This window comes from Salvelinus namaycush, chromosome 3, assembly GCF_016432855.1.
Source record: "Salvelinus namaycush isolate Seneca chromosome 3, SaNama_1.0, whole genome shotgun sequence".
Lineage (NCBI taxonomy): Eukaryota > Metazoa > Chordata > Actinopteri > Salmoniformes > Salmonidae > Salvelinus > Salvelinus namaycush.
Genome location: NC_052309.1, coordinates 76,135,404 through 76,153,133, shown reverse-complemented (window position 1 = coordinate 76,153,133; position 17,730 = coordinate 76,135,404). Strand labels below are relative to the sequence as shown.

The 17,730-nt window shown below is 44.1% G+C and overlaps 1 protein-coding gene across 2 annotated transcripts in view; it reads right to left on the bottom strand.

Moving 5' to 3' along the window:
- Nucleotides 1-17,730, bottom strand: part of LOC120038995 (ubiquitin carboxyl-terminal hydrolase 43-like) — a 97,466-nt gene that overhangs the window by 46,161 nt on the left and 33,575 nt on the right. For both annotated transcript variants that reach the window (XM_038984526.1, XM_038984534.1), the window contains one exon: nucleotides 5,919-6,011. In XM_038984526.1, coding sequence (XP_038840454.1) covers nucleotides 5,919-6,011 — 93 coding nt within the window. The remainder of the gene's footprint in view (nucleotides 1-5,918; nucleotides 6,012-17,730) is intronic.

Below are 17,730 nucleotides of genomic sequence, written 5' to 3'. Positions count from 1 at the left end.
GGTTGAACACTGTGTCCCATGTGGTGTTGAGGTTTGTTACAAACTCCAATGCTTTCACCAATCATTGTACCCTCTATACCAGAGTGGGCTGGCCTTCATTAGCACTTCAGAGACTAAGTCATTGGTATGTTGTTATTTACAAGGCCATACTGAGACAGCTCCCATTTTACCTGTGTTTTACCTGTGTACATTGTCCAGCAGACTAATGACAATTATCAATTAAAGTGAGTTTTGTGATGTCTTGTTGATGACCTGCTCTATAATCCCCCATGGAGAAGATTTAACATGATAAAGATAGTGAGAGATGCCACTGCCAGCACACAGGCATTATCACACATGGGGACAGAGGACACACAGCAGTGGGGGATATACAGTATTATACAACGGGTGGGTCTAATCCTGAATGCTGATTGGTTAAAACCTCATTCCAGCAGGTGTCTATTCCACAAGTTACCACCGGCTAAATCTATGACGTTAAAATGCCTATTTACTCTGTTCCATCTGACTGTGCTAATCCACTGTCTCATCAGCCCAGCCAGGCAATTTATAAACTCCACTATGAAAAGCATCTAACATTTCGTCCTCAACAGCAGAGATTTGAATAAACCTTGCTGTCTGTCACTCCGACATTTGCAACATTGTTTCAATATTCAAATTCGATCTCCGGGCTGTCCCATAGTAATGAACGTGTCGGGAGTCGGGATGAGACAGACAGGTAGGCAGCTTTTCTCAGCCAGTCTAAATCATGAATTAGCATAATTTCTCTGGATATATACAAATAACTATCAATAGAAAACAGGTCAAACTAAACGAAGAGCAGCTAGTTTGAAGTTTTTCCAGTTTCAGTTTGAAGTGATTGTGTTAGCTGTGTTGTTGTCTATCTCTTAAACAACAGTGTCCTGACGAGAGAGCACATGTTCTACGCCAGGTGAAATCGTGCATCATTAGCTCATTGTTATGGATGTATCCAAATAAATATCACTAGAAAACAGCTTAAAATGCAAATGCAGCTACTTTGTTGTTATTCTGGCTGCACTGTTAGACGTGACTGTAAGTTAACCGTAGTTGGCTAGCAAGCAAGTGATAAGAACGTTGCCAGCCAATATGGCAATGGAATATTTGGAATGAACGTCTGGGTCACGTCCATAGATAAAGAACAAAAAGACTGAATGACTGGGTCGCGTCTCTGGCAACTGAACCGATAGAATGAACGACCAGTCGGCTTAGGTAGCAACCCTAGATTTGTGTCGGGACTATGTCTTGTGGAAGGATGAAATAGTATGAATAAATTCATCAAAATAACGTTTTTAATGAAAATATGTAAATCATTATTTGAATATGTTGGTAACCCATTGTATAAAAGTGACAATGCCCTCGAAGCCGGTGTTAAGAGGATATATTGGCACAGTTTGCTGGCCCTCAACTTCTTCTCGGGCCTAACAACACCCGTGCCAATATATCCTCCAAACACCGGCTTCGAGGGCATTACTTAAGTAAGTAAAGGTTGTTGAGCTGTGAGATCCCCTGCTGTCTGGACTCAGGGTAACCTCTACACTGGGTGTCAAGGATTCTCAGCATACGCTATAGTGAGGGGTATGAAGAGGTTATGCAGTCTGTGTACATCTATATGCACAGACGCAGCGCACCTGAGTCCATTCCTTTATCTGCCTTTGACTAGGCAGTAGGAACACCAAAACAGTGCCTCATATTATCACGGTTCTTTTTGTGTCTCAAGACACAAACAGTGAAGGCAGTAGTTAATCAATGGTGCTCTGAGCAGGCAAGCGTTACTAATTCATACTAATGACCTTGTTTGGAACCATTCTGCGAGCGGCAAAACATCCCCACACACTCAACAGCTCAGAACTAGAAAGGCAGGCATAGGGATAATTAACAATCTATAACGTTACATGATGCACCCAATACCTATTATGGGAATTCAATTCCCAGCGACTGAATACTCAACTAAAGCTCTCAATTGAATGGTAATCTGAGTCTATGATTATACTAAGCTACTGCAAATAGTGGCTACATCCCGAGAACACCTTTCAGAGGTTTAGCTCCCTGTCTCTGAGTACAAAGCTGAATCAATCATGATAATGAATCGCAAACCTTTTCCTCAGGAGGACAGGAACATTATACAACAAGATCTCTGAAGGATCTTTACAGTAATAACATGCTGATCTGTAATGAGTGGCTCATTTAGTGAAGTTAATGTGTTTAAATGGAGATGCCTGCCATACCACTCAATCCATTAGGGTACAACATCAATATGGGTCCATGTCGGGCTGACTGCCACATTGGTTAACACACTAGATCATAACTAACCACATACTGTATATATGACATGTGGGAACACATTTCTGTCAGAAAATAGGTACTGTAGCAGTCCAATAAATACATGTATTTGTGTGAGGTTGGGGTTGGTGTAAATGACTGTTGGTGTTGAAAGTCTGCACTTTAGTTTGTGTTAGGGTTTATGGAGATAGTTTTGTATATGACACCTTTTTTTCTTACATGGGCAACCATGTACAAAATCTTAAAAGGCAAACCATCTGTTTCTTCCTTTCATAACTGTCTACAGTATTCAATGCCATTAGCCAAAAGCAGAACGAATGAGGCGATTATGTAAAGTTTGCCTGGCAAGCTGTTTGTTAGAACTAGATTTTTAAAAACGATTCTCCAATTAGCATAAAAGCTTGCTTAAGGCCAGGCACCACAGGCTGAAATGACATTTTTGCATCTACAGTGCGTTCAGAAAGTATTCAGACCCCTTGACTTTTTCCACATTTTGTTACATTACAGCCTTATTCTAAAATGTATTTATTTGTTTTTTTCCCTCATCAATCTACACACAATACCCCATAATGACAAAGCAAAAACTGATTTTTAGAAATGTTACTTTACTTAGTACTTTGTTGAAACACCTACGGCAGTGATTACAGCCTTGAGTCTTCTTGGGTATGACGCTACAAGCTTGGCACACCTGTATTTGGGGACTTTCTCCCATTCTTCTTTGCAGATCCTCTCAAGCTCTGTCAGGTTGGATGGGGAGGGTCGCTGCACAGCTATTTTCAGGTCTCTCCAGAGATATTCGATCGGGTTCAATTCAGGGCTCTGGCTGAGCCACTCAAGGACATTCAAAGACTTGTCCCGAAGCCACTCTTGCGTTGTCTTGGCTGTGTGCTTAGAGTTGTTGCCCTGTTGAAAGGTGAACATTGGCCCAGTCTGAGGTCCTGAGTGCTCTGGAGCAGGTTTTCATCAAGGATCTCTCTGTACTTTGCTCCGTTCATCTTTTCCTCGACCTTGACTAGTCTCCCAGTCCCTGCTGCTGAAAAACATCCCCACAGCATGATACTGCCACCACCATGCTTCACCGTAGGGATGGTGCCAGGTTTCCTCCAGACGTGACGCTTGGCATTCAGGCCAAAGAGTTCAATCTTGGTTTCATCACACCAGAGAATCTTGTTTCTCATGGTCTGAGAGTCATTTAGGAGCCTTTTGGCAAACTCCAAGTGGGCTGTCATGTGCCTTTTACTGAGGAGTGGCTTCCGTCTGGCCACTCTGCCATAAAGGCCTGATTGGTGGAGTGCTGCAGAGATGCTTTTCCTTCTGGAAGGTTTTCCCATCTCCACAGAGGAACTCTGGAGCTCTGTCAGAGTGACCATCGGGTTCTTGGTCACCTCCCAGACCAAGGCACCTTCTCCCCAGATTGCTAAGTTTAGTCGGGCGGCCAGCTCTAGGAAGAGACTTGGTGGTTCCAAACTTCTTCCATTTAAGAATGATGGAGGCCACTGTGTTCTTGGGGACCTTCAATGCTGCAGAAATATTTTGGTACTCTTCCCCAGATCTGTGCCTCGACACAATCCTGCCTCAGAGCTCTATGGACAATTCCTTCGACCTCATGGCTGGGTTTTTGCTCTCACATGCACTGTCAACTGTGGGACCTTATATAGACAGGTGTGTGCCTTTCCAAATCATGTCCAATCAATTGAATTTACCACAGGTGGACTCTGAGGATGATCAATGGAAACAGGATGCACCTCAGCTCAATTTCGAGTGTCAAAGCAAAGGGTCTGAAACTTATGTACTTATTTTTCTTTTCTTTAGTTTATCATTCTACCGTCATCAACATTTTAATGCATTTTAACCACTTTAATCATTTTAAAGCTCCCAACATTAAATTACACATAATTTAGAAGCCCATTTCATAGACAGTGTTACAAACTGGACTATATTTAGTAACTTACTTTGAAGAGATGATGACTGGGTCTAAATAGGCGTTTGGTAGTCTAAATTCAGTGTACTTGTCTTTAGCCGCCATTTCCCAAAAGTCAGACTCTTCCCACACAATCCAAAAACATACTCAGCTTCAGAAGCATCTGCATTCACTAAATGGTGTGTGGTTATCCTTAGATATATTCGCCAGACTTGCTCAGAGGGAATTGTTGATATGTTGTTAATATTCTAAAGTAAAATAAATATTTGAAAAAATGCGTCAAATGCATTTTACATACATGTCTTTAGTATTTTACAGATAGAAAGATTTAAAAAGTATTTATCCACAATCTGCTCTGGACAAGTCTGGTCCTGGAGTGTCTTAATAAAATTTAAAAAAACAATTAGGCTGACTTCATCCAGTGTCCAGAAAAATATACTTGCGTGATATGCAAATATGTGCATATTAATGAGAATTTGCATATTTTTCTAAAATAATTCAGAAATATTTGTATACAAAAAAGTATTATATTGTGTCTACATTCAACTGGTAAAAGATGATTGTGATATGATTGAAGGGAAAAAAATGTCCCTATGAGGGTGTTGTGCCTGGCCTTCATTTTTATTGACACTCCAGTTGCTCCCATGAGACTGAGCACTATTTCAATGACTGTATGTGTCACAAACAGAGAGCTCTAAATAATACCTGTTAAAGCTAGAATCCTTAATTGAAACAATAACAAAGCGTTCTCCCTGCCACTTTATCGCTAAAAAGCTAAGGGATGGGGCTGGAAATATGTAACCACTCTCAAATTCATGTAGCAACAAGGATTCTAGCTTTACGTTGGATGCTCAGTATGAATGTTGATCTACAGTATGAGATCAACGTTGTAGTGTCCATTTGTGGTGTAGGATTGGATAGATGAGTGTGTGTGTTAGGCTTTGAATTTGCTAGGTACACCCTGGTACCTCAAAAGGAGGACACAGCTGCATGCACTTCTATGACAACCCAGCCCAGGAATCTGAGATAGGTGTTAAACTCATCGCTTGACTCTTAATCATCTTTTCCAATTAGGACAACTATTCCATCTGCACTGGAGAATAAAGGTGAGAACCATACTGTTTTGACTTAGGGTTGGTCAGGCGGTGTGTGAGAGGAAACCTGCTTTTAACAAAAAACAAAGTTGTCAAAAGTCTTCACAAAGAGCACAATTAATGAGAGGATGTAGGTGCTTGAAGAGTAAGGGCTTGGGGGGGGGACTAACTCCTTAAAAATTGATTTCATGAACAGGCTAACAGCGGCCAAGCAGGGATGGAGTGATCTTTGTGACCTGGGCATGAATGTGACATTGTTCCTGGTTTCTGAGGTGGTGCTCCTCAGGGCTTTCATCTGGGCTTCAAGTACACTCCATCTCAGCCAGGTCTATTGTTTCTCTGTGCTACTCCAGATCTGTATCCATTCCTCTAACATTATGAGCCTAGAGAGGACTGAAAGGGACGTTAAAAAGACACCAGTGCTTGAGTCTTGTCTACAGTGTATTTCTACGTCTGTACCTAAGGCAAGTCTTTCCGTCTACTACGGCTTTGACTCTCACTGACAGATGTCTCCCAATAGCTGCACGTAGTACCATGGTGTGGTGTGATGTGTTGCATGGTTGTGTATTCAGTATGGTTTGTGCACTAACAGTGATAGTACTCACCTGGTGTGGCGCAGAGGGATGGGAAGTGAAATGCAGAGGAAAGGGTCAAAGGTGTTGCTCTGTTTATGACAATGAGGGCAGGTCAGCGATGACCTGTGGAAAGAAAAACAAGATTGTGTGATGTTTGACGCCTGTTTTAGACACCTGAACATGCACTTCTGTGTCAGGCCAGCAGGAAAGTGCATCTTGCTATTAAAATGGACACACTGTATGTACAGTACGTCTTGATGTTGCTGTAGAGATTTTCTATGGGAAAGATAAGTGATGTAAGGGGGGTGGGTAGTGGGAAAAAGCCTCATGGTGCGACTGGGCCTTTAAATGGGAACCAGCACGCAGCGATTCCCTAATGATCACTAATACCATCATGGGGAGAATAGAGAACAGTCCTAAGAGATGGCTTGTTTCCTCCCTATATGAATGTTTAGGCCATAGGACTCAAAGGACAGGAAAAGAGAGCAAATCTTCCATTCTACCAATATTTCATTCCACACCTGGTTCACACACTGGCTCCAACAGACCCCTTTATGTTTAGGAGAGGAAGTTGCTTATTCTGGCAAATCACTAATTGTTTGAACAAAGAGTCAGAGGGTATTTCCATGGAAGTCCTCAGACTGCAGTGCTATTGGACTTGACTTGAATTGAACTTGACTTGAAGTACTTCTAAATCCTGTAATAGTTCTATGGCAAGAACTCCATGACTGGTTCTTCTAGTCAGGAAGTGAAAAGCATTTAACAAGGCTGTCTGAAACTGTAAGAGCCTTTAGGACTGGAGTGGAATTGAGTTCAACAATGACTTTGCTGCATACAATCAAAACAAGTTGACAAAGCTATGGTTTCTTCGCAAATCTGAATTTCAAGCATAAATGTCCCTCTTCCTCTTTTACCCAGCAAGGCGATGTTTTAAGACAGTATTTCCCTATTCCTGTGTTTAGTATTTTTCATATGATCAGTGCACAGAGCCTTCACTTCTCCAGCCTGCATGTCAGGAACCTTTACAAGGGGTAGCCTACCATGGGAATCTTAGCCAGAGCATAGCTGTTTAAATGGGTTTCCCTTCTAGGAAGGCACCTGACAGACCCACAGGGGCGAGTGGGGGAGAGTGAATAAAGCCCTATTCAACTCAACCCAGCTGACACTGGGTCTGAGTGGAGCTCTCTCTTGGCAGAGTGGATCGCTCCCCTACGGATGTCTTATTCTCAACAGGAAACAGAGGAGCTGCCGATGTTCCTTGCATACAAATAACCCTCCAGCAGCTCCAATAAAACATAGATGTACTGTGCATTGGTAAGGAACACTTAGGCCTAAAGGAAAATGAGGTGATATTCCCGTGATGCCTAATGGATGAAGTGTGAGCAGCACTTGAGAGGGAATCCCTGTCTTTGAAGCAGTGATTGTCACGTTCCTGACCTGTTTTCTGTTAGTTTTGTATGTGTTAGTTGGTCAGGACGTGAGTTTGGGTGGGCAGTCTATGTTTTCTGTTTCTATGTTGGTTTAAAGGGTGACCTAATATGGCTCTCAATTAGAGGCAGGTGTTTTTCATTTCCTCTGATTGAGAGTCATATTAAGGTAGGTGTTTTCACACTGTTTGTTTGTGGGTGGTTGTCTCCTGTGTCAGTGTTTGTATGTTACGCCACACGGGACTGTTCTCGGTTTGTTTGTACGTTCGGTCTTTTGTGTAGTCATTTTCCTGTTCGTGAGTTCTGCGTTGTATGTAAGTTCGCATGTCCAGGTTTGTCTACTCCGTTTTGTTGTTTTGTTAGGTTATAGTGAAGTTCGTGTTTTCGTCTTTTCTGTAAATAAATATGTCAACTTCAGAAGCTGCGTTTTGGTTCAATCCATGCTCCTCCTCTTCGGATGAAGAGGAAGAGGACTACCGTTACAGAACCACCCACCTATCCAGAACCAAGCAGCGTAAGTTTGAGCAGCGGCCAAGAAATCAGGACTCATGGACTTGGGAGGAAGTATTGGAGGGAAAAGGACACTGGGCTCATATTGGGGAATATCGCCGCGCTCGTGAGGAGATGGAAGCAGCGCGAGCCCAGGAGCGGTGGTATGAGGAGGCAGCAAAGAGACGTGGCTGGAAACCGGAGAATAAAGCTCAAAACCGGATTTATGAAGGTACGCGGCTAGCACGGAAGCCCGTGAAGAAACCCCAAAAATTTCTTGGGGGGGGGGGCTAAGAGGTAGTGGGCCAAGGGCAGGTAGGAGACCTGCGCCCACTTCCCAGGCTAACCGTGGAGAGCGGGAGTACGGGCGGACGCCGTGTTACGCAGTAGAGCGCACGGTGTCTCCTGTACGTGTGCATAGCCCGGTGCGGGTTATTCCACCTCCCCGCACTGGTAGGGCTAGATTGGGCATTGAGCCAGGTGCCATGAGGCCGGCTCAACGCGTCTGGTCTCCAGTGCGTCTCCTCGGGCCGGCATACATGGCACCAGCCTTACGCATGGTGTCCCCGGTTCGCCTACATAGCCCGGTGCGGGTTATTCCACCTCTCCGCACTGGTCGGGCCACGGGGAGCATTCAACCAGGTAAGGTTGGGCAGGCTCAATGCTCAAGGGAGCCAGTACGCTTGCACGGTCCGGTATTTCCGGGGCTACCTTCCCGCCCCAGCCCAGTACCACCAGTGCCTACACTACGCACCAGGCTTCCAGTGCGTCTCCAGAGCCCTGTTCCTCCTCCACGCACTCTCCCTATGGTGCGTGTCTCCAGCCCAGTGCCTCCAGTTCCGGCACCACGCACTAAGCCTCCTGTGCGTCTCCAGAGCCCTGTACGCACTGTTCCTTCTCCCCGTACTCGTCCTGATGTGCGTGCACTCAGCCCGGTGCCACCAGTGCCGGCACCACGCACCAGGCCTATAGTGCGCTTCGAGAGGTCAGTGTGCCCTGTCCCTGCTCCCCGCACTAGGCTTGAAGTGCGTGTCTCCAGTCCGGTGCCTCCAGTTTCGGCACCACGCACCAGGCCTACAGTGCGTTTCAGCCGGCCAGAGTCTGCCGTCTGCCCAACGGCGCCTGAACTGTCCGTCTGCCAAGCGCCGCATGAACTGCCCGTCTGTATTGAGCCTTCAAAGCCGCCCGTCTGCCATGAGCCTGCAAAGCCGCCCGTCTGCCATGAGCCTACAGAGCCTTCCGCCAGACAGGAGCCGCTAGAGCCTTCCGCCAGACAGGAGCCGCTAGAGCCTTCCGCCAGACAGGAGCCGCTAGAGCCTTCCGCCAGACAGGATCAGTCTGAGCCATCCGTCTCCGCAGCGCCATCTGAGCCATCCGTCTCCTCAGCGCCATCTGAGCCATCCGTCTCCTCAGCGCCATCTGAGCCATCCGTCTCCCCAGCGCCATCTGAGCCATCCGTCTCCCCAGCGCCGTCTGAGCCATCCGTCTCCCCAGCGCCGTCTGAGCCATCCGTCTGTCCCGAGCCATTAGAGCCGCCCGTCTGTCCCGAGCCGTCAGAGCCGTTAGTCAGTCAGGAGCCGCTAGAGCCATTCGTCAGTCAGGATCTGCCAGAGCCGCCAACCAGACAGGATCTGCCAGAGCCGCCAACCAGACAGGATCTGCCAGAGCCGCCAACCAGACAGGATCTGCCAGAGCCGCCAACCAGACAGGATCTGCCAGAGCCGCCAACCAGACAGGATCTGCCAGAGCCACCAACCAGACAGGATCTGCCAGAGCCGTCAGCGAGCCATGAGCGTCCAGAGCCGTCAGCCAGCCATGAGCGTCCAGAGCCGTCAGCCAGCCATGAGCGTCCAGAGCCGTCAGCCAGCCATGAGCGTCCAGAGCCGTCAGCCAGCCATGAGCGTCCAGAGCCGTCAGCCAACCATGAGCTGTCCCTCAGTCCGGAGCTGCCATGTATCCAGAACTGCCCCTCAGTCCAGAGCTGTCTCTCTGTCCGGAGCTGCCTTTCAGTCCGGAGTTGCCCCTCTATCCTGAGCTACCTCTCTATCCTAAGCTACCTCTCTATCCTGAGCTACCTCTCTATCCTGAACTACCTATCTGTCCTGAGCTACCTTGTCCCGGAGCTGTCCCTTATTTTGATGTTACCCGGTATATTAGGTGGGTGGAGTAAGAGGGTGGTCATTCTGAGGGAGAGACGTAAGCTGGGATTGACTATGGTGGGGTGGGGACCTCGCCCAGAGCCTGAGCCACCACCGTGGTCAGATGCCCACCCTGACCCTCCCCTAGACTTTGTGCTGGTGCGCCCGGAGTTCGCACCTTAAGGGGGGGGTTATGTCACGTTCCTGACCTGTTTTCTGTTAGTTTTGTATGTGTTAGTTGGTCAGGACGTGAGTTTGGGTGGGCAGTCTATGTTTTCTGTTTCTATGTTGGTTTAAAGGGTGACCTAATATGGCTCTCAATTAGAGGCAGGTGTTTTTCATTTCCTCTGATTGAGAGTCATATTAAGGTAGGTGTTTTCACACTGTTTGTTTGTGGGTGGTTGTCTCCTGTGTCAGTGTTTGTATGTTACGCCACACGGGACTGTTCTCGGTTTGTTTGTACGTTCGGTCTTTTGTGTAGTCATTTTCCTGTTCGTGAGTTCTGCGTTGTATGTAAGTTCGCATGTCCAGGTTTGTCTACTCCGTTTTGTTGTTTTGTTAGGTTATAGTGAAGTTCGTGTTTTCGTCTTTTCTGTAAATAAATATGTCAACTTCAGAAGCTGCGTTTTGGTTCAATCCATGCTCCTCCTCTTCGGATGAAGAGGAAGAGGAGAACCGTTACAGTGATGCTGAAGGGTGAGAGTTTGAGTCAGCTTAAACACTAGCCCAGGGGTCGGCAACTAGATTCAGCCACGGAACAATTTTTGACGGAGCGGATAATGGGGGACCGAAACATAATTATAATAATTTGTACACTGCAAATTGACCCCAACTAAGCCCAAAAAGAGATTATATTTGAAAATAACAATAATTTCATACCTTATTTATATTAAGACACGATGACATACACTGAGTGTACAAAACAGCCCTTTGCCCTCAGAACAACCTCAATTCGTAGGGCAGGGACTCTAGGAGTTGAAAGCATTCCACAGGGATGCTGACCCATGTTGACTCCAATGCTTCCCACAGTTGTGTCAATTTGGATGGATGTCCTTTGGGTGGTAGACAATGCCTGATACATACGGGAAACTGTTGAACGTAAAAAAATCCAGCACCGGGTTAGGCCGGGGGTGCTTTACATGGCACATCGTGCTCTAGCGACTCCTTGTGGTAGGCCGGGTGCCTGCAGACTGACTTCGGTCATCAGTTGAACGATATTTCCTCTGACACATTGGTTCAGCTGGATTCTGGGTTAAGCGGGCAGGAGTTAACATCTTTGATATAGGGGGCAGCATTTTCACTTTTGGATGAATTGTGTGCCCATAGTGAACTGCCTCCTACTCTGTCCCAGATGCTAATATATGCATATTATTATTACTATTGGATAGAAAACACTCAGAAGTTTCTAAAACTGTTTGAATGATGTCTGTGAGTATAACAGAACTCATATGGCAGGCAAAAACCTGAGAAAAAAACCCAAACAGGAAGTGAGAATTCTGAGAAGGGTCGATGTTAAAGTCATCGCCTATTCAATTCCCTGTAATATATGGATTGGTTTGCACTTCCTACGCCTTCCACTAGATGTCAACAGTCTGTAGAACGCTGAATGAAGCATCCAGTGTGATGTGGGGCCGGATGGGAGGTGTTTCAGTCACTGGTCTGGCAGATTGCCAGTTCTTGCTCACGCGCTTTCCTCATGATATCGCCTTGCGTTCCATTACTTATACAGACATGAAGAAATGCTCCGGTTGGAACGTTATTGGATATATATGATAACAACATCCTGAAGATTGATTCTCTACTAAGTTTGACAAGTTTATTCGACTTGTAATATAACTTTTTGAAGTTTTCGTCCGACGTTTGCCTGCATCTGCGCGAGCGTTTGGACACGCAAAAGTAGCTAAGTAGCAAAAGTATCTAATTGGACATAAGTAATGGACATTATCGAACAAAACAACGATTTATTGTGGAACTAGGATTCCTGGTAGTGCATTCTGATGAACATAATCAAAGGTAAGGGAATATTTATGATGTAATTTCGTATTTCTGTTGACTCCAACATGGCGGAGAAATGTTGTTAAATCTGAGCGCTGTCTCAGATTATTGCATGGTGTGCTTTTTACGTAAAGTTTTTTAAAAATCTGACACAGCGGTTGCATTAAGAACAAGTGTATCTTTAATTCTGTGTAAAACATGTATCTTTCATCAAAGTTTATGATGAGTATTTCTGTTATTTGACGTGGCTCTCTGCAATTACTCCGGATATTTTAGAGGCATTTCTGAACATGGCGCCAATGTAAACCGAGATTTTTGGATATAAATATGCACATTATCGAACAAAACATAAATGTATTGTGTAACATGATGTCCTATGAGTGTCATCTGATGAAGATCATCAAAGGTTAGTGATTAATTTTATCTATATTTCTGTTTTTTGATACTACTATCTTTTGCTGGGAAAATGGCTGTGTTTTTCTGTGGCTATGTACTGAGCTAACATAATTGTTTGGTGTGCTTTCCCCGTAAATCCTTTTTGAAACCAGACATGTTGGCTGGATTCACAACATGTGTAGCTTTAATTTGGTGTGTTTCATGTGTGATTTCATGAGAGATTGATTTTTATAGTCATATATTTGAAGCGCTACATTATTTCTGGATTTTGGCCAAGTGTGACGCTACCGTCCCACCTATCCCAGAGAAGTTAAGGAGCACAGTTTGGTGGGTCATGTTTCAGAGGATGCCTCACTCAACCTTCGCCTATACCGAGCCTGTTGGGGAGCTGCAGCAATTAGACAAGATTGTAATTGGATCACAATTGGATATTTTTTTAATCTTTATTTAACTAGGCAAGTCAGTTAAGAACAAATTCTTATTTACAATGACAGCCTACCGGGGAACAGTGGGTTAACTGCCTTGTTCAGGTGCAGAACGACAGAGTTTTACCTCATCAGCTCAGGGATTCGATCCAGCAACCTTTCGGTTACCGGCCCAACACTCTAACCACCAAGCTGGCTACCTGCCGCCCCTAACTTGAGAAATTGGGGAAAAATACAATATATATATAGAGCGAGAGAGACAGAGCGAGAGAGAGAGAGACAATACTTATTTAACCTGTCTCCTCCCCTTCATCTACACTGACAAGTGGATTTAACCAGTGACATCAATAAGGGATCATACAACTGGATTCACCTGGTCAGTCTATGACATGGAAAGAGCATGTTTTGTGCACTTATTGTATGTCTCCTATTTTATTTGTGGGAATACTTGGGAACAGATTTCCTAAATTAAACTATTTTCCTGTTGATTTTAGTATTTTTTTTAACCAAAAACTAAAATCCCCGCCCCCCCAAAGAACTTTGGGCGGCCCCCAAAAAAACACTTGCGGGCTGCACTAGCCTGGGTAAAACTCTAAAAGCCATTTTTCCAAGTATCGGGACGTTCAGTGTCACATTTCCTGAAAAATTATTTAATTATATTTGTTATAACAGCTATTATTAGAACAATCTACTAAAGGTTAAGGGTCTAAAGCAGGGTTCCCCCAATGTGGCTTGCAGGAGGTTTTATTTGGCCCCCCAAGTTTTCAGAGAAAAATAAATAAATAATAATATATATACTGTATATAGTACCAGTCAGAAGTTTGGACACACCTACTCATTTGAGGGTTTTTCTTTATTTTTACTATTTTCTACATTGTAGAATAATAGTGAAGACATCAAAACTATGAAATAACAGATATGGAATCATGTAGTAAACCAAAAAAGTGTTAAACAAATCAGCCACCCTTTGCCTTGATCACAGCTTTGCACACGCTTGGCATTCTCTCAACCAGCTTCATGAGGTAGTCACCTGAAATGCATTTAAATTAACAGGTGTGGCTTGTTAAAAGTTCATTTGTGGAATTTCTTTCCTTCTTAATGCGTTTGAGCCAATCAGTTCTGTTGTGACAAGGTAGGGTTGGTTGGTATACAGAAGATAGCCCTATTTGGTAAAAGACCAAGTCCATATTATGTCAAGAACTACTTAAATAAGCAAAGAGAAATGACAGTCCATCATTATTTTAAGACATGAAGGTCAGTCAAAACCCATCAAGGGCTATGATGAAACTGGCTCTCATGAGGACCACCACAGGAAAGGAAGACCCAGAGTTACCTCTGCTGCAGAGGATACGTTCATTAGAGTTACTAGCCTCAGAAATTGCAGCCCAAATAAATGCTTCACAGAGTTCAAGTAACAGACACATCTCAACATCAACTGTTCAGATGAGACTGCGTGAATCCGGCCTTCATGGTCGAATTGCTGCAAAGCAAGCACAACTAAAGGACACCAATAATAAGAAGGGCCAAGAAACAGGAGCAATGGGCCAAGAAACATGAGCAATGGACATTAGACCGGTGGAAATCTGTCCTTTGGTCTGATGAGTCCAAATTTGACAAGTTTGGTTCCAACCGCTGTGTCTTTGTAAGACGCAGAGTAGGTGAACGGATGATCTCCGCATGTGCGGTTCCTACCGTGAAGCATGGAGGAGGAGGTGGGATTGTGTGGGGGTGCTCTGCTGGTGACACCTTCAGTGATTTATTTAGAATTCATGGCACACTTAACCAGCATAGGTACCACAGCCTTCTGCAAAGATACCCCATCCCATCTGGTTTGCGCTTTGTTGGACTATCATTTGTTTTTCAACAGGACAATGACCAAAAACACACCTCCAGGCTGTGTAAGGGCTATTTGACCAAGAAAGAGAGTGATGGAGTGCTGCATCAGATGACCTGGCCTCCACAAACACCCGACCTCAACCCAATTGAGATGGTTTGGGATAAGTTGGACTGCAGAGTGACGGAAAAGCAGCCAACAAGTGCTCAGCATATGTGTGAACTCCTTCAAGACTGTTGGAAAAGCATTCCAAGTGAAGCTGGTTGAGAGAATGCCAAGAGTGTGCAAAGCTGTCATCAAGGCAAAGGTGGCTACTTTGAAGAATCTCAAATATAAAATCGATTTTGATTTGTTTAACACTTTTTTGGTTACTTCATGATTCCATATGTGTTATTTCATAGTTTTGATGTCTTCACTATTATTCTAGAAAATAGTAAAAAATTAAGAAAAACCCTTGAATGAATAGGTGTTTCCAAACTTTTGACTGGTACTGCATTTTCTCTTTTACATTTTCATTGTTGGACTGTAAAAACACTATGATATGAGCTCCAAGTGATTTTAATTTTGGAAATCAGTTCCCAAGCATTCCCACGCATAACAGAGACACGTGATCATATAGTCAAATATATCTGTTTGGGCTTCTTGTGGTCAATTTGCAGTCTATAAATGATTTGTAATTATGGTCCGGCCCCCCGACCATCCTCTCACGAAAAACATTGTCCTGCGGCTGAATCTAATTGATGATCCCTGGCCTAAAGATTGGCTGTTAATTCTTCTCAGTGAGCCTGCAGCCTCACTGCATCTCTGGGTTCAAAAGGTCGTGGCCCCTTTAGAGATTGTTGATATGTAAGGCATGGTTCAGCAGGTGATCCTGAGCATCCAGACAAAACAAAGGAATTACCTTGAGTCACAGTAATAATCTCAAAAATGCTTCAAAGCCCTTTTTATTCAACCCTCCTGCAGAAATATAAATAAAGTGGCGAGACAAAACAAAGGTCACCCAGTCAAAACGATTCAGACAAAGAGAGGCGAGAAGCTCTGAGAGAGTGGTGGGTTTTCGTGCCGCTGTAAAAAGGCTGGGCTTCCAGTGAAACTACAGTACATCACGTCCGTAATCTGACATGCTCTGCTGCCTGCCGTTTGGTTTAACTCTAATGAGCAGCGCTTGACAGATAACACAGAGATTTTCACTGCATATTACCCATGCTAGGCAGTGAGTCATGCTGTGGGATGAGAACAAAACTAGCTATATCAAAGCTTTACCTTCAAGAACTGGGCAATGCATGATTTGATCAGAGTCTACAGAGTTGTAGAGAAATAATAGGTTCAAAATCAATACTTCCAGAGTTAGAGTAGGCACTTCACTTTTGCAGAGACATCCCATTCAGACAGAGAGAATTGTAATAACGGTACCGTACAGTCAATTGAACGACACCAACATGTGATGAACGTCAAATCAAATCAGAATCAAAAACTTAACAGATAAAAGGCCTGTCGGTATATATGAAGTTTGTTTGTAAACTGACTAAGTCTTGTCAAGTATAATGGGCCTGGTGATTGTATAGTGACAAACAGACCCATTACAGTGATAATTATATTACATAATGTAGTGTACACCCAGGACTCAAATGCTGGAGGGCAATGAGAGAGGGATAGAGGAACAGTTAACAAATCAAATATAGGGACTCCAAAGGCTGTTCCTAAAACAAATAGCACAACAAACATCATAAGTATATGTCACTAATAGTATTATATTAGTTATTAGTATGACAAATATTTAATCATATAAAATACATACAGTCTTTTGCAATTTCAAACATCACAGACAGAATGAGGATATTTATATTCGAAACAGGACATTTCACTGACCACGGGGACTCTGAATCCCACTTTCACACATTATTCTAAAAAAGCTTTGACAGTAGCTTTTCAGTCTTACACTTTCATGCCCAGGCCTCAATTCTCATCTCATACAATGATGCTGTTGCCTGAGTAAGTGATTTGGACTGGCCTAAGGGAAAAAATCAGATGGTTATGGAAAGATATGGCTATGGAATATTCCCTGAGAGACATTTCTATATAGTCCAGAGCTTTTTCCACTGAACTAAAGCCATGCTGTAGCTCTGAAATGCAAAGTTATGCTGTTTTTGAAGTTATACTATCAGTGATCATCAGTCAAGTGTTAGATTCCAGTCTGAATCATCCTGGGTGAGTATGGCACAGTGTTTGAGTGGGTGAGCTAGCTATGGCTGCCGAGCTAGCTATGGCTGCTTCCTGTCTAGACACGCCCATTTCCCGGGTGTCAAAGCAGAAACATTCATCAGTGGGTAGCAATTAAGGGATGCGCTCTGGCAGATGTATTAACGGCATAACACCAAGCTGCTGATTTTCCAAGGAATTAGCAGATGGAGGAAACAAAAACAAGCAGGAAATTACAAAGCAAATGGAAACTTCCACAGAGTGGCAAGTGTTCTAATTACTTCACGACAGAGTTAAAAGGTCCAAATATACATCTGTTCTATTGTGCAGTTGTTTGCCTAATTCCTTGTCAATATAGTACGACATTAGTCAAGGTTACCCAGAGAAGAGTACAGCCAACGTAAAATTGGGGGCTTGACAGAGATTTACACTTGGCAGTTTGATGCAGAACTCTCATTGGCGCCTCTGTGAGAGGAGTGGACAGCCAAATCATGATGAAGGTACTGCAACAGCTCCATTACCTTCAGCAGCTCTAGTGATCTCCCGACCACAGCTGTGAGATGTATCTGTTTCATAGAAACACCTAGGAGGCTTTATCTCCAAGATTAAATGAACACTTGTGAAGCTTCAGAGGCTCTGGGTTCAAAACTGCTGTAGCAGGCGCTGAGGGGCTCTGAACACGGATTGAAAGGAATGTTATAAGGACTAAAACTGTGAAAACTCAATCAGGTTCATCAATCACAGCTTATCAGGAAAGCTACTAGAGCAAAGATTGTATACGTTTATTCAATATGTAGGTCATCTATGCCTATTCGATTTGTACAGTTGTCGTTTTTCACTTGACCTCAAACAAAAACCAACCACCCCACTCATTTTACTCAGGACCATAAAAACACTTGAAGGGGTCCCTAGTTACCTAGGAGACATAAAGGTTAGGTG